The sequence below is a fragment of the Dendrobium catenatum genome, unplaced genomic scaffold (assembly GCF_001605985.2).
Source record: "Dendrobium catenatum unplaced genomic scaffold, ASM160598v2 fragScaff_scaffold_655, whole genome shotgun sequence".
Taxonomy (NCBI): Eukaryota; Viridiplantae; Streptophyta; class Magnoliopsida; order Asparagales; family Orchidaceae; genus Dendrobium; species Dendrobium catenatum.
This window is the reverse complement of record NW_021319117.1, coordinates 546,550-567,075: the sequence shown is the minus strand read 5'-3', so window position 1 is coordinate 567,075 and position 20,526 is coordinate 546,550. Positions and strand designations below refer to the sequence as shown.

The 20,526-nt window shown below is 37.6% G+C and overlaps 2 protein-coding genes across 3 annotated transcripts in view; both read right to left on the bottom strand.

The window, feature by feature from the left end:
- The window catches only part of LOC110104564 (protein MIS12 homolog), a 34,924-nt gene extending 22,328 nt beyond the window's left edge, over window positions 1–12,596 (bottom strand). Inside the window, exons 1-5 of one of the 2 annotated variants that reach the window (XM_028695544.1) lie at window positions 12,401–12,596; window positions 12,252–12,318; window positions 11,207–11,326; window positions 6,993–7,085; window positions 6,770–6,908 (exon numbers count right to left, since the gene is read on the bottom strand). In XM_028695544.1, the coding sequence (XP_028551377.1) occupies window positions 6,770–6,908; window positions 6,993–7,085; window positions 11,207–11,326; window positions 12,252–12,318; window positions 12,401–12,522 (541 nt within the window). In that variant the 5' untranslated portion in view covers window positions 12,523–12,596. The remainder of the gene's footprint in view (window positions 1–6,769; window positions 6,909–6,992; window positions 7,086–11,206; window positions 11,327–12,251; window positions 12,319–12,400) is intronic. The other variant, XM_020833727.2, reaches the window with a different exon arrangement.
- Window positions 12,597–19,642: 7,046 nt separating this feature from the next.
- Window positions 19,643–20,501, bottom strand: LOC110104574. Its single transcript, XM_020833745.2, has one exon. It carries the CDS (start codon window positions 20,453–20,455, stop codon window positions 19,865–19,867), a length of 591 nt encoding a protein of 196 aa, XP_020689404.1. The 5' UTR covers window positions 20,456–20,501; the 3' UTR covers window positions 19,643–19,864.
- Between the last annotated feature and the right edge of the window lie 25 nt (window positions 20,502–20,526).

The window sequence follows — 20,526 nt, the reverse complement described above, 5'->3', positions numbered from 1 at the left end:
TAATGACCTGGATGATGCTTGAAGGCCCCACCATCATGATAACTTTTTTGATTAAATTAGAAATGAAGAACTTATTCTTATATTGTTCTTCATAGTTTACAGCTTTGATAAACATAGGATAGCTCTCTTTTTTTTTTTTTTTTTGAGAAGAGGATAGCTCTCTGTTACAGCCATGAAGTTGATAAGTGGTCTTCTTTGTGAATCTGTCCACCCATCACAAACCAAAGTAACTCATTTTTTCTTCCAAACTCCTCTAATAGGCTCGAGCAACTTCTCAATATTATCCCTCTCTCTTTGCAACAACTTCGTTTTAATGACATTATATCATGGTGGCACGTATCCTACAAGATTATTATTGCATGCGTAGCTAAAGGCATTTTTGTAATGTGAAGTTCTTGCTAGGTTAAAAGGAAGTCCAGCTGAGTAAAACATTCTAGCTATCTCCCCATCTAGTTGTTCTCTCATTTGTAAATTAAATGTTTTCTCCAAAGCACTATCTACAATATATTTTCTTCTTTTTTGTTCAAATCCCTCCATCCGAAAAGGCCCTTTGTTTACAGTACTATCATCACTTCTAATTGAAGAAGATGATTAAGAATATGAAGCATGGGTGCTTGGATGAGCTTATCTTCGGGCATACTTTAATTACATGACCACTAATCTTCAACAAATGAGCTTTCACTCTATAATATGATCCTTTGTATGTGGCATTATAATAATTGCATTTGAATGCAATATTGTCGCCCCCTTCTAAGGTTTTATCAATTTTTGTCACATAACCCCACAGAGGTCTGTTATCTTCAATATCGGTCTCTGATGGACCATCATCAGACCCAATTCCTACACCACTAGAGTTCATTATCCTACGAAGGATCAACACAAATTAATCCACATGAATTTGAAACATGAAAAATTTTAAGTAAAAGTGTAGATATGTTGAGATTATGCCGGGGGTCCAAGGGGGCGCTGCCCCCTAGCGGGGTTCGACCTGTATATGAAAATTTTTATAGTAAGAGTTGTTTTAACGCTTTCTCTACCTTCTCGATGCAGCTTGGTACCATTCGGTGCCTCTTTGTACCGAGCAGTACCGAGCGGTACCGAGTACCGAGTGGTACCGAGCAGTACCGAGTTCCAGTACCGAGCGGTACCAATCGATATCGAGTTCCAGTATTGCTTGGTACCGAGCAGTATCGAGCGATACCGAGTTCCGGTACCGAGCCTATGATTAAGAAAACAAACCTTCAATGCTCACGTCGCCTTCACTGTTCTCGTCGTCGAGCTGCTCGGTCGACGAAGGATCATGTCAGCTTTAATGCTCGCGTCGTCGAGCCTCTTTGTCGACGAAGGATGATCCGGTCGCTTCTATGCTCGCGTCGTCGAGCCGCTCCTTCAACTATTACGAAGAAGAAGAACACTTGTGCAAAAACGAAAAACCTAGATCGTCGAAATGTTTAAGCCGCATAAATAAGGATATCGAGCGGATAGCCAAAATGAATAGGGCAAATTGCGACTCTGTTTTTTTTCGTTTTTTTAATAGGACACGCATATCTGATACGCGTGTCCGGTCAAATTTAAATAATATTTTAATTGAACACGGCAAAGCCGTATCCGACACATATTTGTGTCGTATCGGAGGCATATCCATATCTGACACATGTCTGATACAGCATGTCTCATAAATAGGAGTATCCGTACAACATAGGCTAAATATTATGGATGGCTAGAAACCGTTTGAGCTTAATCTAAGTCATCCAAGCCCAAATGGACAACATCAAGTAATCATCCTCAGCACATGACCATATATTTGGCTTGACAAATAAAGGAGAAATGCTATCCATTTACTTAACTAAATTGAGTAAACTTAATGGGAAGAGTTTCCAGATCTCAAGGACTACTAGGGGAGAGTTTTCAAGGTTCAAGGGCTACTAGGGAATGGCAATAAATTTGCAAGATGTGACCCAATCCCTTCCCAAGACCAAACTACCTAAAGCGAAGCTAGGGTTTAGATTTTATACCCGAGCAACCCACTAGACTTGAAGAATTCGATCCTTCATCTTCTAGAGATGAGCTGCAAGAAAACCCTCACTGGAATTACCTTAGGAGAGGCTGGATAAGTGAGGAAACTAAAACTCTAAACAAAGCTTAGCTTCTCAATTGCTCGAGCTCTTCAGACCACTTGAACTAAATCCATTGGCTATTGGAAACTTCTCTGAACTTAGAAAGTGGCCGAGGGGAATGAGTCCTTCACTAAATCTCATAATTCACCTTAATAAAGAGCATAAACTCAAGTTTAATGCTTGGTTCATAGCTTGCAACATGCATAGAATGACAGGTGGATGCCACGATCCAATGCAAGGCTATCACAGTAGTTAAAACGGTCATTTGGTTTGAAATTTTGATAATCATTGTTGAATGGCTTAAATCTTCAATAATCCTCCAGTAATTTATAGTTAATGACTTGGTTATGGGCTAATCATGTTGGATTGAACTAGGATTAGGTTCTAAGCATCTATTGGTTCAAGTGGTTTGGCTAATGTTGGCTTTAGGAGCCATGTTTTTCAATTGGACCTAGTGGGTCCAATTTGTAAACTTGAGTTTGTTGACCCAATTTGGCCAAATCACGGGGCCAATTGAGTTAAGTCAAATGTGGTGGATCCAAGTACACACCCTAAAAGCTCTATGGGCCATGGTGTTAGCCAATTTTGGTGTTTGATTCCATTGGTTCAAGGGTATCCAAATGGACTTAAGGTTGACTAAGCTTGGGCAAGGAGTTGACTAATCTTGATTCAAACAATCCTAGGTGGGTTAAATCATCTCATAACCACCTAGGAACATCCTATACACTACAGGAAAAACGCTATTTTCCGGCGGCCATTTTCGTCGGAAAAATGACAAAAATCCGTCGAAAATTGGCAATTCCGATGGATTTCCGGCGGAAATTATTCCGACGGTAATATGCTCGTCGGAAAAGTCCTTTAGGCAATAACTAATGCGCTGGAACTATTTCCGGTGAATTTCCGGCTAATTTTTCGCCGGAAAAATAATTCCGGCCAATAATTTTTTGCCTGAAAATAAAAAAAATTTACTGAATTGATAATTTTAACAAGCCTAATACTACTGCCCCCAACCACTCGGGCAGCCCGGCCCAATCCACCAGCTAGGCGCCGCTAGCTAGCCCGCGCGCCCAACCAGCCTGCCTGCGTCGCCCCAGCCAGCCTGCAAGCCTACCGACCCGACCTACCCGCCCAGCACAACTAACCATGCGAGCTCCTACAGCGGGGTTCGAACCCCCGACCTGCATTATTTAACTTAATTTAACAAAATAAATAATTATAAATATTTTAATAGTAATTCTTTAAATATATTTATTTTTGTTGGAATTCTGCCGGAAATTCCATCGAAAATAATTCCGTCAGAAAGCCTATACAAAAAATCGCCGGATTCCGTTGAAAATCTGCCGGAAATTTTCCGTCGGAAATTCGCCAGAAAATTCGCCTAAAATTCTGTCAAATTTATTTCCGCTAGAAATTAACTGTTTTCCTATAGTGATAGAGGTGTTAATTTGGATAAATTGAGCCGATTTGGTTAATTTTGCTTAATTGGCCCAAATGGGCTAAGTGAGATGCATCTTCGATCAAGTGAACCAATTAAGCCAATTGGGTCAAATCAAATGACAAATTAACTCAATTAGGATGTGGTCAATCTAAACAAGGTGTTTGATCAAATTCAGGCATTTGGCTCAAATTGACTAGCTAGATCCATTAAGGGTTCAATTGGGCTAGGTTGGGTTAATTAGTTTCAATTCGACAATTATTTCAATTTGATGTAGGGTGGATCCTGTAATACATGGAAAGTCAATATATCGTTCAACCCGTTTTGACCCAACCAAATTCAAGGTATTCTGTTAAGTTTCTGCATTTAAACCCTTCTACATGTGTTTGGAAATGTTTTGTATGCATTTGAGAGTCTGAATGTGTTTTGAAATGGGTCACTGGGGTCTGATTGCATGTTTGGAAAAGTTTGAAGTTTTCCCCTAGAGTGTCGCGAGCTGGTGTTAGCACCGCTAAGCTCTCTAGAATTTTGGAAGAAAATTTCAACGTGGCAGCACTATGACCCTATGGGCTCCCAAAGGGAGGGCCGTGGACGATGCTGTTGGGCGCCGCAGCGCTCGGCCTGAATTTTTCATTTAAAAATAAATTTTCATTAAAATTGCCCATTCATTTTCTCCTTAGGGTTGCTGGCTAGAGAGATAAAAAAGATATATTTCTAGAAAGAGAGCCAAATTTGGGCTGCTTCGGGTCATTTTCAAACGATGGCCCAATTCTGAAAGTTGCTCGGATCAAGGTAGGTGAGATTTTGTCTTAGTTTTCAAAAATAGAAAAATTTCTAGAATTTTTTTTATTTAATTTATAATTTCGTTAGTAAAAAATGGAGATAACTTGTTATTTAAAAAAAATTTACCGTGTAACATTCTGTATGTTATAAAAAATGAGATTCTGAATATTTAGAAATTTTTCTGAAAAAATTACACGGGGGATTTTGAGAATTTCATTATTTTAATTGACTAAAAAATAATCCTGACTCTGAAAAATAATATTGTGGTACAGATAAAATCTTTAAATTGTGTTTTGAACAATCTCTGATAATTTGATTACATTCTGAAATAGTAAATTACTACACAGTAGTGTATTTTGTTGTCTACCATTAGGATATTTTGAAAAGTTCTGATGTTAATGGAGGAAGTTATGTTCTGATGTTAAATGCATACTTTAGAATCTAAAGCACATTCTGGTGCTATGCACACTCTCTTCTGTTGCTATACATTGGGAGCATAAGAGTCAAAATTCTCTGATTTTGTCTGTTGGGAGGCATAAATGTCAGAATTCTCTAAATTATGCCTATTGGGAGACATAAGGGTTAGAATTTTGTCTGATATGAAGTGTTTGTTTATTTATTTTTACAACACCGTTATTTAAATTCCTGATAATTGTAATTACTATTATGCTCAACATAGTGATTTAAGTTTGTATAGGTATTTCTTTCTTTTTAACGTTTGTACAGTCACAGTTAGTTATTATTATGCACTGTTTCGTATTCCGTTAGTAGCTATGTACTATAGTGCAATTATTTATATTCATTTTGATGATAAATGGAAAGAGAATTTTGTGGATAAATTTATTTTCTATATATTGACAATCATTAGCAACTATGTAGTTTGTTAGTTGTTTTAAAGTTAAAATTTGATGAAATTTTTTAATAGTTTTTAAAACTTTGATACTTGGATTTTTGCCTGTTGTAAACCAACACGATAAGACATGTTCATCCAGTGGGGCTTATCGGGTTGGGTTGTGATAGATCCAATCGAGTCAATTGGAAGATTTATTTAAATGAAAATTGATCACTTTAATCAATTTGGCCTACAAATTCAATTGGGTCAATTTTGAGTCAATTAAATCAATTAACCAAACTGGGATTGATCAAAGGTCAATTGTGGTCAAGTTAGCAATGTTTAATAAACTGAAAAAGGTTCTAGTTGTCATGGCTCAATTTTATCAAATTGGTCATAATTGGCCTTAAGGGTTCAAATGGGTCAACAAGTGAGCCAATTGGCCAATTAGGCTCAGTCATATATGCATGGCCTATTGAAATTGAATTGAGGCCTTGTGTCCAATCAATTTGCCCAATTTGATGTTTTTCGTTCAATATGGCAAATAAGTCCATTTAGACCAAATTGGGTCAAAAGGTCCAATGATCAAGCTTACGCCAAAGTTCTATTTGGCTCAATTGGGTCATTTCTAACCTATTGGAAAGGTTGTCCATGATCAGCTTATCAAATTCCATGGTTTGGGTCTAATTGACTTAATTGGGCCATATTGGGCTAAACAAGATTTCAAAAGAACTAATCCTAGTTCAACGATCAACTACAAACAACTCATCCATAAGTTGATGATTGAAATCATAAAGAATAGGTACAGTAGTTGATTGAATCAATTGATTCAAAATCACCAATAGGACGCCAGGTTTAGGGATTTTTGAGCCTAGGTTGCCCATATGTCAAACATGGGCTCATAAGTTAAGCTCAAGAGATCCACCGGTCAACTATCGAGCACATATATGTGATTGAACAAATAGGGAAGAGATTGAAAGCTTACACCACCAACTTGATCCACTAAGATCAACTAGGGTTAAACTAGGATTAGGTCGGGCTTTGCTAAGTCTAATGGGTAGTCTTATTCAACTCAATATATCAGCTAATGTAGGGTTTCTAAGTAAGTTGAGCTAGAATTGAGCCAAAGAATAAGCTAAGGACTTGAATAACAAATTAAATAAAGAGGAAGGCATGAATTATCTTTAAAATGAGCTAGAGGATCAAGCAAAGGGTACTAGCCTAGTCAACTTCAAGTGATGAGCATGACTATCTCAATCCAGCAAGGGAGGAAACTTGCACTACTGAGACCCTAGAACCAAGGCATTTGGAATGTTGATATTTTTTATGCCAACACCGATATCTATGGTCATAATAAAAAGCTCCTTGACTTACACTAAATTAACTTAGCCTTGACGCTTCCGATTAGGGTCCACCTAAGAAATTTCTAGATAATTGAACCATGAGGCTTTGACAAGGCATATCTCTCATCCTACATACTCATTAAACCAAGCACAAAAAGAATATCTGAGGAAATATTAAATCTAATTTTGCACTGTAAAGAACTACAAATCAAATGTACAAAAAGAGTCGAAATATTAATATACCAAGTAATGGGTCTACCTGTTACTGTACCTTTAAATATCTGAGGAACTATATTTTGTTCAAGCAGCTGCATTGTCTCCACAACAGCAGCATCATTTCTAGCTTGCTTCTCTAGTGAATGAATCTCTCTCTGCAGTTCTGCATTTTTCTTTCCAGCCTATGGAAATGACAAATGTTTCGTAGAAATTTATTTGGAAAGAAGAAAAAGACAATGAAGACATATGGTCATTGTGATCCTTACTGCAGCAAGCTTCATCCTTAAGTTTTCCAATTGAATATCAAGTTGCTCATTAGAAAGTTCAGAATGCATCAAAAAGTTCCGAGTTGAGTCTTGCTGAAGAAATAAGTTTTAGTAAGGCATCAAATTTCTGCAGTTGATAGAAATGCAAACGCAAAAATGGTAGCAATACAACAAATAAAGATTTGGTATTTCAGTGGATTCTGCAAAATTAGAGCCTTCGTAAACCAAAGTGTTTATTGGTGGTTCAGAAAAAAAAAAGCATCATATAAACTCGAGTCCCTGAGAATTAGAGATTTCAATGATGTAAACAAAAATATCACACTTCCATGATAAATTGCTTTCAAACGTTAATGGTAATTTTAATTTCTGACAACTGGTAATGACCTATTAAGGTATAACTGCATTTAGAGGCTTAAGCTACAAGCTGACCAAAGTGAATGTGAACCGATGAAAACAGGCCATTTGTGTCATTGACTGAAAGCTCATGGCAAGTTTATGTGCATTCACTCACCACCATAAGATTCATTAGTCACCAGAAATTTTGGAGATTGGTCTAGAAGGCTATGGAGAACCATAGAATTGTGTGCAGTATTCAGGAATGTGTATATAGTTCTCATCTGTATAAAGTCATCTAGAGTGTTGTCGATTACCTCTAAGTGCAAGACGTTTTGCATATAATTTTCATGTGTAAAGTCATCGAGAGTGCTGTAGATTAACTCAAAGTCTAAGAAGCTTTTAGAGGGTTGTAGGAAGATCTTTTCTGTGGTGGAAAACACCTTGAAACTTATAAAAGGGAGAAACCCCTTTCATTTGTAATCATGACCAGAAGCATTTAAGCTTGGAGACCTAATAGAGTTCTTGAGTTTATTCCTCTCTGATGTTCATGTGAGAGTGTGTAAGAACAGTGACAAAGGCTTTATTTGAGGCAACTTTTTCACTTCTTTTCTTTTGAGATTGCTGCCATATTCATTTTGGCCACTAGTTTCTTATTGATTTTCAAAAAGATAAGCTGCTTTTTATAGTGAGATATGCTAGTGCATCATAGTTATAAGAAAGTTGATGTCAATTTTTTCAATAAAAATAATTATAATACCCACGATAGTTTTCAAAAAATTTATTGTCCCCACAACTTTAACCGCATTTATAAAAAATTGCAGCCATGCTAAGTGAATCCTTATGGAGTATGTTGCAGTACTTTTGTGTGACAAGGATCATGGATTGTGTTTTGCAAGTAACCACCGTATCCATGTATCCTAGGAATGTCTCCTTGTTGTCGTGGTGATACATGTTTGATGACTAAAATGAGAAACCCATCACAACATGGGAGGAGTTCCAACAGGAATTTCATCAATAGTCTTATACTGACTCCTAAGGATTTAGGATAAGACTTAGGCCAAACTTTATCAATTGAAGTATATGGGAAATGCCTGAGAATATAGGAGGTATTTCTTAGAATTGTTACATCATATGTGACCCATGATCAAGAAGGATGCATTCTTCTAGCTTCTAGCTCATGGAAAAGCTCAAACCACGGGCCAAGCTCAAGGTAAAACATAGAGGCATGCAGGAGTTTTCAAAGGTCGTGATGAAATCAAATACATTTATCAAGTTCAAGCCAAGGGACAAGTCAAAATCCAAGCCCATGGGTACGGGCAATACTGAGGAAGAGTGATAACACTGACAAGTTGACTGATGGGAAGTAGTCAACTCAAAGCAATAAGGAGAAGATGGATCTAAGACTCTAAGTGATGGGGATGTCAAAGGTGATTGCTAGCCCCTAAAGTGCATCATATACAAGCATGAGTGCCCAATCTAGGCAAAGCTTATTGTTCTAGTTAGGACTAACAAGGAATAGAGAAAATAGACACATAAATGTTCATTGTAAATTCTTAGCTAAATGGTGAAGGTCGATGAGCCCCATGGCGGTGAAATTAAAGTTTTGACGAAGGCTCACTAGAAGAATACACATGTAACATTTGAATATGATTTGGAGCAAAAATATTACTAGAGAAAAAATCATTAACGCTAAAACCTATAGTTAACTACCATCAACCAACCTGAGTGTTACTCATCAACCAGATTAATAAGGGTCTATAAAATGATGTGAGAACTAAAGCACTCCATTAGCATAAATAAGAAGGTAAAATGTGGCGATTTTGGTGTATGGATGGGTTGTTCTAGGTCAAGGTCAACACACGTACATACATAAGAATTTAAGAAAGATGATTTTGGACAAGTATCATGATTCAAAGTGCTCAAGTCACCCAATTCAGTGTAGTAGGTCAACCATGAATTCATCGCACCATGGTGCTCGTGGGGGACCAAAACTACTCACCAAACTTGCAAAGTGAAGTGAAATCCTATGTCAAAAATCCCTTTGTGTGCCAACAAGAATAGTTGGAGCAATGGTCGTCAACAAGTTTGTTGGAGCCTATACCTAACCCAAAGCGTCCATGTAAAAATCTAACAATTGACTTCATTGTGAATATGCCAAAAGTTGAAGGAATTCGAACTATTATGCTTGCAGGTTCCCTATGCATTTGATGTTCATTCCTAGAACAAAAGATTGTCAGGTTTAGAAGGTGGCAAGACCACTATTGAAGCACATGTTGTCAATTATTGGGGTATACTATGAAATATTATGAGTGATAATGATCCTCAGTTTACAAAGTGATTATGGATGGAACTTTTCAAGTTATTGGGGTCAAAACTAAACTTGTCTATAAACATATGTCTTCAAATTAAGGTTGTGAATGCTATGTAGGAAGGCCAAGTTTCAAAATATGGCTCAATTCTTAAACAAACTATACTGTAATCTATGATGCACCGACACTTCTCCTCAAAGAGGCGTGCAGTGTCCGACACGACACTCGTCCGACACTCCTCTGACAAAAAAAGCCGTGTCCCGTGTCCGTGTCGCCATGTCCGTGTCCGTGCATCATAGACTGTAATGAGTCCACCAACCAAAGCATGTTTGAGTGTGTATTTTTATTAGTTAAAATTAATCAAACCAAGAACAATCAAAACTCTCAAATATTCAACCTAAATATTGAGTCAAATCAAGTTTGGGAAATGCTTTTCATTCCCTTAACCAAACTTGACCTAGCAAACTCGATGCCCAAGTCTAGGTTGGTATGTTGTTATGAAGAGCCCTTTTGAGTTCTCAAGCACGCAAGCATGGTCACCTATAAACTTGAGCTCTCACCGAAGCTTAAGTTTCATCTAGTATTTAAGCACTTCCATGAGGACCATGATGACTAAACCAAATAGTCCCACATGCGCGACTTGGGGAAAACACTTCATATAATTGCGATGTGGGGTGCATATTTCGGAACAAGTAATGCAAAATTGATATTGTACTCTAAAGCACGAGTACTTGATTTGATGGAACGGGTTGCTCAAAAGTGAAGTTAGTTGTGAAGCACTTTTGTAATTACAAAAGAAGATCGAAATATTTCATGCTGAGAATGCAATGAGTGCATCATTGGGATATATAGAAGAGAATGCTACAAATGGTTAGCTCATGGTAAGTTTATGTGCATTTCTAGCCACCATAAGATTCATTAGTATCTAGAAAGTTGGAGATTGTTCTTGAAGTTTATGGAGAACTCTAAAGTTGTGGAAAGTATTCTAAAAACTATTTCATTTGTGTAGATTTTTCTATAGTGTTGTAGATGACTTCAGGTGTATAAATTTTATGGATGGTTGCATAAATATCTTTAATTTGGAGAAAAAAAAAGGCCTTGGAGCCTAAAAATGTGGATACCCCTCCCACTTGTAAACGTAACCAAAAACATTCAAACTTGGAGAGCTGATAGAGTTTCCTTCCCCGCCTGTGTTCTTGTGAGAAAATATGTGTGAAAAGGCTGACTTATGAGTGGTGAATGCTAAAGTCTCACAAGTGTGGACATGCTAGATTTGCAAGCCCATTGCATCTTCATATGTCTATGAATGTATAGTAACGAAGTGACCATTACATGGCACAAAAAGAGAACTTCTTCCATCAAGAAAAAAATCTTCAATTTTATTGAATTTGAAAAGAAAGAATATCATATTGGACCATTTTAAATGAATGGAAAGACTTCAATGAAGTCAATATTCAAACCAAAAAATATATATCATAGTAAAATATTTGGTGCAATATTTACAATCATCCTGAAAAATAACACAGATCAAGTATTAGTATCACTACAAAATTCTAAGAAAAAACATACATTTTTTGGCAATACAAATCCCTCAGGAACTGAAAAACAATGATTAAGACAATAGTTCTCCCATCGAGTCATCTGCTTATCCAAGACTCCTTCCACCAAATAACGAAGAGAGGAAATCCCCTAAAAACCAGAAAAACAGAGATTGTTGAACTTCAGAAAAATGTTCCAAATAACATATCTCATTGTTATAAAAAATCATTAATAACTTAAGGACAATTGATTTTTGCTTGGCACAAGATGAAGTTCACAATATTAGTTTTTACCAGATAAGTAGTTAGTGGTTCAGATGTAGAGTGAAGCTACAGGGAATGCTAACTACATAAAATTGTGGTTCAAATGTAGAATGAAAACTAAGAGCTACTTTTTAAAATCTAATAAGCATGTAGCAGTTTACTAAATGCTGCTGTTTTCCCTTCTAGCCTTTAAAAACAATTATAGCTCCGCTACATACTGCTGGTTCGCCCACTGGCCACTGTAGAATTGTAAATGTCCAAATTATCTCAATTTATTCTACCATCTTATCTTCAAAGCAGATGAAGCAACTCTTTCTCCAATATAAGCATGCTGTGCCTCTCTATTTTTCAAGCACATTCACCTTACTAACTCTCGCTACAAAAAACATGGCTATTTACGCCCTTCGGCGCCGCCACTCAAACCCCTTAAGCCGACATGGTATACAAAGCTGACATAATCCTTCTCAATTTTAAGTTATTAGTGTGAATATCCCCGACTCATTAATTTATTTTGCTAAACGTGAGTTTCAGAAGCTTAAACAGCATGCATTGCCCTAATATTCTAAGAAATACTTCACTTTAGGGCCATCAAATCCTCAATAATTCAGATGGTTCTGGGATACATGTAAAGAAATTAAAAAAAAAAAAAAAAACTTGCAGCTCTCTGTCTCAAAGGAACTAGCTTTAAGTTAAACAAACGAACCCCTCAAGCATACACAGAAAAATAAAGTATAAATAATCAACCCATATATTACAAATAAAACAAAAATTGCGTTCGCGGATGGCTACGGAAAGGAAGAATTCATTAATACCTTGGCCAAATCGTCCGAGTTTATGGTGCTTCCATCACCACCAGAACGCAAGAGCTTAACCACTTCCCTGAGTAGGAAAAGCTTGAGATTGGGTGAAGTAGATAGGGCACGATAAGGATTTGGAGAGGAAAAAGCGAGGAGATGATTACTGATGGTAGAAATTGAAGGCAGCGTCGACGATATCGTCGACCATGTTGAGAACGTCATTGATTAGTAGCTGAGGCTTCAGGCCCAGGGCTTCGAATGCCTCGTCGCCCTTGCTTCCTTCCATTAGAGCAGGAGGAAAGGCGAACAGAGGATCGTTTCTTCGTTTTTCCAAGAAGCACGCTCAGCACAGCATTCATGTTTTAAAATCTACTATTATTATTATTATTATTTATTTTTCAGATATATATATATATATATATACATATATTGGTGGCCGAGCAGAAATCCGGTGAAGGGGAGAAGTCCAATATTGGGTAGAAGTCCAACGACAGGCAAAAATTTAGCATCGGGTAGAAATCCGACAAAACTTCAATGACAGTTAGAAGTCCCACAATGAGCAAAAATTTGGTATCGGGTAGAAATCTGAAGACGGGCAAAGTTTGATGTCAGGTAGAAGTTCAATGATTGATGGAAGTTTGGCATCAAATATAAGTTCGACGGAAGTCCCGTAATGGGTAGAAGTCTGGCGATTGGTGGAAGTACGACGATGGATAGAAGTCTAACGAAGGGCAGAAGTTCGGCGTTAGTTGGTAGCCGGACATAAGTCCGGCAAAAGTCCGACGACGGTCGGTGGCCAGGAGGTGGTCAAGGAGTTTGGTGAAAAGATAATGTTCTTCCTTCTCTTTCTTCTCTTCCTTTCTTCCATCCTTCTTGTATTGCTTCTATCTGGAGTCAGTTGGTGGCCAGGCAGAAATATAACGCCAGTTGGTGGCCGGGCAAAAGTCTGGCGACAGTCGGTGGTGGGTTGAAGTCCGGTAGTGGTCAAGGAGCAGTCTGGCAGGGGTGTCAATTCGGGTCAAAGGGTCGGGTTCAAGTCGAACCCAAGTTAACTCGGGCGTAAAAAGGTTGACCTGAACCCAACCTGATTAACTAAATGGGTCAAGGTTTTCAACTCAGACCCGACCCGCACGGGTTATCAGGTTGACCCAACCCGACTGCGAACCCGAATATCTAAAGGGAAAAAAAATGCAAAATCTGACCCGACCTCAAGTGGTGACGCCGACGGGGTGAGGTCGACGGTGGAATCATCTCCAAAAGACGTCGACGTTCACAGTTTTGGCCTTCCAGGTTGGTCGTGGCCTCGTGGGTGCTGTCAGGTCATGGCAGCTGACGATATAGGAGACTAGGACGGCGTAGTGGAGACCATGCATTGTGATAGCCTACATGTCAGGCCTGGCTGCAGCACTCTACTAGACCTAGACGCCTAGTCGCCTAAGACACGAACGGGATAGTTGGCTTGCAGCAACAAGACTAGAAGGCAGATAGTTGGCCTGAAGTTGATGTGATGCAAGGTATTGACGTTCTCGAGTCAATTCGGGTAGACCCGTGGGGTTGCCGGGTAAACCCGAACCCGACCAGATTTTTAAACGGGTCAGAAAATCGAACCCAAACCCAACCCGTTTGCTAACCGGGTCGACCCGAACCCAAATTTTTTTGGGTTTGTTTGGGTCTGTTCAATTTTTAACACCCCTAGAGTCTTGTGGCATGAGAACTCAAGTTTCTCTTCTTCCTTCTATTCCTTGCTTGACCCCTTCTTCCTCCCCCTTTCATAAGAAATGAGATGTCTATTTATAATTTTTTAAGAGTGACATGACCAATAAATAGAAAGGAGATCAAGAGTAATTTGGGAGTTGTTTGAATGGACGGCTGATGTGGATTTCTTTGATTATAAATCGTTTATCAAGTATTTGAGTGCCTTAATGATATCAGAATTCGGTGATCTAGGGCTCGCTAGATTTGTCTTATCGAGCCACTCAATTCGACTATATGCATGTCATGTTTGGAAACCACTTAATAATCTAAATTATGACTTGAGCCTTCTAAATGCACTTCAGATCTTTGATTTTGATCCATTTGGACTTGGGTTGAGTCGAATGGTGTTGTTGGGTTCTATTTTTTAGACGTCGAATTCGACTATAAGTTTACTGAAATCGGAGTTCATATGGCCCCGAATTTAATTTTTGAAGTTTTCAACTTGATTTTGTTTCAAGATTCGTGCCTGATCAAGATTCGTGCCCAATTCAACCTAAACGCTGCAGCGTTGCTAATCTAGTTGGGCAGTTTTCTTTCACACTTTTCATGTTTAACATAAACAATTACGTCCCTTTGGAGGGGGGAGGGGGAGGTCAGTATGTCTCTTTTTCAAGTCCCTTGGGAGTTTTATGTGTCTCTCTGTCAATTTTAAGAAGAATGGTGTGTGAAGTGTGAGGAGAGATAATGAGAGAGTTTGAGAGAATGAGACGTATACAATTTCTCCCACTTTTATAGTAGATTTATTGGTATAGTATGCTTTGAATTTTTTTTCCAATTTCAAGTTTTTTCACATTAAATCCTGGTATTATTTCTTTTCACTGCATTTTTCTTTTCTTGTTTTTTTTATTGCATGGTTTTATTCCCAATACAACAAAGATTCAAAGTGGATTAATTGTTCAAAAGGGATGGTAAGTTAGATATTTTTACAATTATGTAAAAGAAATTAAGAATTAAAACTTTATATACAAGATATCTTTTACTAGAAAAATATTTTCTATAGCCATAATGAAATTGCAACATGACTCATTGCTAATTTTTCCTCCTCTTACAATAAGGAGTTGTCTCTATTATACTTTATTTGATACCTTTAGTAAGTTTTTGTATTCCTGATACTCTTGGTGAGCGACTTATTAAATCCTAGCTACACCATTCAAGGTTGATTTCAATAAGACACCTCTAAATTTTTCATCAAAGCTAGGGAAATTATAATAAACCAAATATCCTCTATTGTTATGGATGTCTTCTATGCAATCTATTCAATCATGGAGTTACTATGGGTTATTACTCTCTTCTCAGTCATGCTCATCTGTTCATAAGTCCTCTCATGTATATGCATGATTATATAGTTTTAGGCCAAGTAAATGAAACCATCATATAAGTTCACAACAATTTTAGCATTTTTATAGATGACATGGAAGAAAGCCATAATTCTTATTTCTAAAACTTAGGCTTCGTTAGGAACGACTTTCTTACTGCTTCTTAAAACAACTTTTTAGAAAAAAAAAATATTTTTGTACTAGAAAGTTGCTTTAAGATGCAGTAAGAAAGTCGTCCCAAACGAATAATCCTTAGTTAGTAGATCTAAAATCTTGAATTGTATCATGGAGATTAAATATTTTTTTGGGTTAAAACTCATGGCGGGGCCTATGCATTAATATTGGTAAAAATTACAGGTCTTTAAAGGAACGTAAGCTCACTAAAAGTACATCACTTGAATAAAAACCTATAAGTTATCGATCCAACTAATACAAGCATAAAAATCAATCATAGATTAAAAAGCAAAGTGAAAGAACGCAAACATCAACGCTCCAGTAGAAGATGCAGTAAGAAAGTCGTCCCAAACGAATAATCCTTAGTTAGTAGATCTAAAATCTTGAATTGTATCATGGAGATTAAATATTTTTTTGGGTTAAAACTCATGACGGGGCCTATGCATTAATATTGGTAAAAATTACAGGTCTTTAAAGGAACGTAAGCTCACTAAAAGCACATCACTTGAATAAAACCTATAAGTTATCAATCCAACTAATACAAGCATAAAAATCAAGCATAGATTAAAAAGCAAAGTGAAAGAACGCAAACATCAACGCTCCAGTAGAAGCAGCCCAACGACCATCCACGGTAGTTACCAAGTATCTCAACATGAGAGGACAGTCCTATACAAACCAATACAAACAAAAAACCACAAAAAGGTGAGAGAAAATTGCCCCAAAAATACCAGATGGATCGAGCAGAAGATCTAACCCCAGGATAAACAAACAAACAACCACCAGAAACACCGACAGCTCACCAATGAAACATTAAATAGCAAACACCAAATGCAATGTAGAAAAGGGATCACACAATACAAAACCAAGAGTTACTTCCTGGATTTTCTCCTCCTGCATTTAGTGGCACACGAAATAGTTTTATCAACAACCTTACCAACTTTTAAGCCGTATAGGTCCTGAAGCAATTGTACATCACCAAAATCATCACCATCCACAGACGATGGGGAAGTAGAGACAACATTTCGATCCGAAAGGTCGGGACAAGTGACACCTGAAGAATAAACAAATTGAGCAAGCAAACCTTTAGGGGACATGACCACATGGACATCGACAAGAGCTCCCTCAGGCTCACCATGCAACCAAAGGAAAATACATATCACTAGCAATCCCAATGGGAGAGGGCAACATAGATTCTTCTAAAATGATAGGTGAAACCACACCACCAGCCAAAGTATTGTCAATTTCATTTCCACTTGTAATCACAACATTCCTCTGCATTTTCGCATTCGACACAACCAAAGCACTTTCCCCCTCCATCTCAACAGATTCGATTAAAGGCATATCCAACTTCTCCATATTATTAATATGCGGCAAAACAAAACCAACAGGACTAAAAAAAATAACATCACATTGAGGCTGAGAAGACACCCCTAGCTTTGCAAAGTAAAGAAGGGACACAACATTTTTCCCTTGAACCTTAGCACAAATAGGATTTTCCACCAAAGCACCTATATTCCCCACACCAGAAACATTGTCGTGGTTAAGATTAGAACTCAAGGGATCCTGTAACAAAACATCAGAAGCAATTGCCTCCATAACAGAAAGAGAAATTAAACAACAAAATTCAGATATAAGATCGGTCAAAAATCCTTAGAATGACCCAATGATTTGCAATGAAAATAATACAATGGAAACTCTTTCATTTCAATTGATTGAACATAACCACAAGTCTCCGACCCTGACCAAACTTGAGAAGCATAATGTTTCGTAACATCTAATTCCACAAGCATGCGTGCCATAAGATCTCGAACCATTCACAGTCACATTACTCGTTTGCAAAGGTCTCCCAAATAGCAATCCCAACCCATGCAAAATCCAGGGTGAGAAAAGTTGAGGACGTATGCATGAAAAAGAAACCCAAATATGGACAATGGGAGATTCCACAGTAATATCAAAATGTGGAGTCCAATTGAAAAGATTCATGAAGCAGTTGCTCACGAAGTATGTCCGATAAGAGAAAACCCTACAATAATCTAAGTCATTTACAAGTTTAATCAACACTTTTTTAGGATTCACTAAAGTAACCAAAAAATCCCCAACAAGCTTTAGGTTGAAGAGAAATTTTCGAATCAAGTCAAGCGGTGGGCGGTGGCTTGGAAACTTTTCGACTAAAGCAAACTCAAAAGGCAAAACAAGAGACGAAATTTCCTCATCAGAAATAATCAAAGCCGACAAATCATGGTGAGCTAGAAGAAACTTTGAGCGGGGGAAACTCCGGTGAAGCCGACTCACCAGATAAAGCATCCCTAAATGACCTCGATTTAACTTTGCCATCCAAAAATCCAGGGTCTTTTATCTGATTCACAATCATAGGAAATAAAACGGAGAAAAAAAAATAAACAGAAGGATTAGTGAAGAAAAGTTACATCACGAGAGCTGCAGACGGAGGCGAAAAACCCTAAACCCATCGCGTTTGCTTTCAGTGTGATCTTCGGAGATTAAATGTATTTGTTTTCCTGTGATTAGGATTCTAGTTAAAGATTATAACTCTATTAAATAAGTTACATAGTTGGATAATTAGGTGAAAGAATAAATTTCTCACTTTGGCTGATAATTTTCAACTCATTAGATTTTCTATGGATGATTCTATATCCTACAAGATGCATGAGTCCGTCTCTCTTTGCAAACATGTTCTTAAAAAGATAACCTCGCTCACTTATTCATCTCTTTAGATGTGGATAATTTCAGGAATATCAATACTATTTATTTACACCAAGCTGAACTTCCCAAATAAAATAGTGGGAGGTGGATATTAAAGGATAGTTGGCTTATGGATGCTGGCCAAAGAACTGTTTAATAAATATCTAGAAACTTTTCTATTAGCGTGTAGATGGTTGACTTGTTATTTGTGGAGGAGTTTGCAACTTGTTTCTCTATTGTGTTTTTCTTTTAATTTATTGTTGTATGTGTTTTGCCTTTTTGTGCGGTGAGTTTTTCTATAGCTTATTATTTTATGTCGTTTCCTTTCAGTTCGTGTAGAGCTTTTCTATAGCTTATTTTCTTACAATGAATTTTTGGGATTTTGGTTAGGATGAAATTAGCTCAATCTAGCCATGGCTGGTGCCTTATCTTGATACATAGTTCAATTGATTACCAAATTGTGGACAGAGTTGAGCTTCATAATCTTTCACTTCTTCTTCTGAGTCTTATACTGTTGAAGATAGTTTTGCATGTATGACTTGTGTCCTCTCGAAGCTAGCTCTTTGCCATTTTGTTGTATTTTTCTATTGATGATCTTTGCTTCTATGACATCTCTGTTGATGATTACTTCTACTAAATTATTATTTTAGTCAAATGCGTAGAATCGTAAGTATTTGCTTCTGAGCTATGCAGAATGATTTTACTTTTCTTTTAGCTCATTCGTTGATATTATTTTATATAAATTCTAATTTATTTAGCACAACTGATCTTGTGTTTGAAACAGCTTTAATTTCTTACTGTTTTTTACGGAAGCTTTATAGTGTAATATTTTTTGAAAACAGTAAAAAAAATAATGAAAAAAAAACTATCTCAAATGAGATTAATTATTCTGTGCGGACACCGAACGTCATCCGGAGACCAACCAGAATGCGCTACGTCACCACTATGCACGGTATCGTGGCTCGATACCGCTAACATGACACATTCTGGTTGGTCTCCGAACGATCGTTCTGTGCCCGGTCTCTGCATAAAATAATTTCTTTGCAAATGAAGCCCGAGTTTAGGCTTTGACCATCATCTAAACTTTTTATATTCTTCTTTTAGATTGCAAATGTATTGAAATTCTGTCTCCCACTTCCAGAAAACCAAACACCTGAGACAACGGGGCATCTTGGTATTTAAGGGCTTAGTTTTCTAGCTGCGCTTGATGTTCATAGTTCTTATACAGATCCATCCAACGTAAAAATACAGAAAAAGTCACACTTCATACTTTTTCTCTACCATTGTTGTTCAACATACGCTTACGAAGCAAGCCATCGTTTTGCATGTTGGTTTGGAAGCGGCCTATTTTTTCAAAGAAAATTTGCAACAGCTACAGGAAAAAAAAAAAGAGTACTACATTATCTTCCCAACGCTCTCCAAAATGTTCAGAGTCCAACCAAACCAGAACTTATTGATGTAGTGGATCGGCGGAAGACGACACCTGCAAGAAGGATTTCAAAGAGTTCCCAATCCAGGGAAGAAGAACAAGCTTTCTAAGCTTCAAAGAGAGTAATATGTCATTCAATGCAATCCCCCTTACAAAATCTCCTCTTTATAAAGCAAAAAGAGGATTCTAGAAACTAGTACTAATAACTAGATAAGATATTCCTAAGGAGAACTATTTGCTTAAAATGCTCCGCATCATTCTCCCCTTGCGTAAAAAGAGCTCGACTCCGGTCGAGACTCGATACTTAGAATGGAGGTAAGGTGGAAACAAATTCCGGGATCGAAGACTTTGAATGCTGGCTTCAAAATTAGTACATGAAGAGGCTTCCTGTGAGTCCCTCGAATCCTTGAAGAATTATTCACATACTGCTCAATGTAGAGCCTAATTGTGACACCTTCTGGGCCAGTTCCAGATAGGCGGAATGTCAGCCGGGAATCATATGCAAACAAGAGACGGATGACCTGGTGCTTGGAGACTGAATCATCCACCCGCTCATTGTACTCAAGTTCATCAGCATTCACAACATCCGTCTTCTGCACTTTGGTAGGAAACCCATATGGGCATCCAAATTCAGCCTTTAGCCAAGCATACTGGTCAGAATATTCACCATAATCTGTATAAGAGCCAAGCATAATCACATGGACACCTGCAACTTCAAAAGGATAATAGAGATTTGAAGTGAAGCCGCTCTCTGCATAAGGCATTTTCCACCTTGCATTGTATGACTGGAATGGAGATTTAATAAATGGAATACTCTCCATCTCATGGTTCCCTTCTGTTTCCATCCACGGCCTAGCATTTGCATATGGCTGTATCAGCTCACCAAAGGAATCCCACAAGTGCTGTAGATAATCAG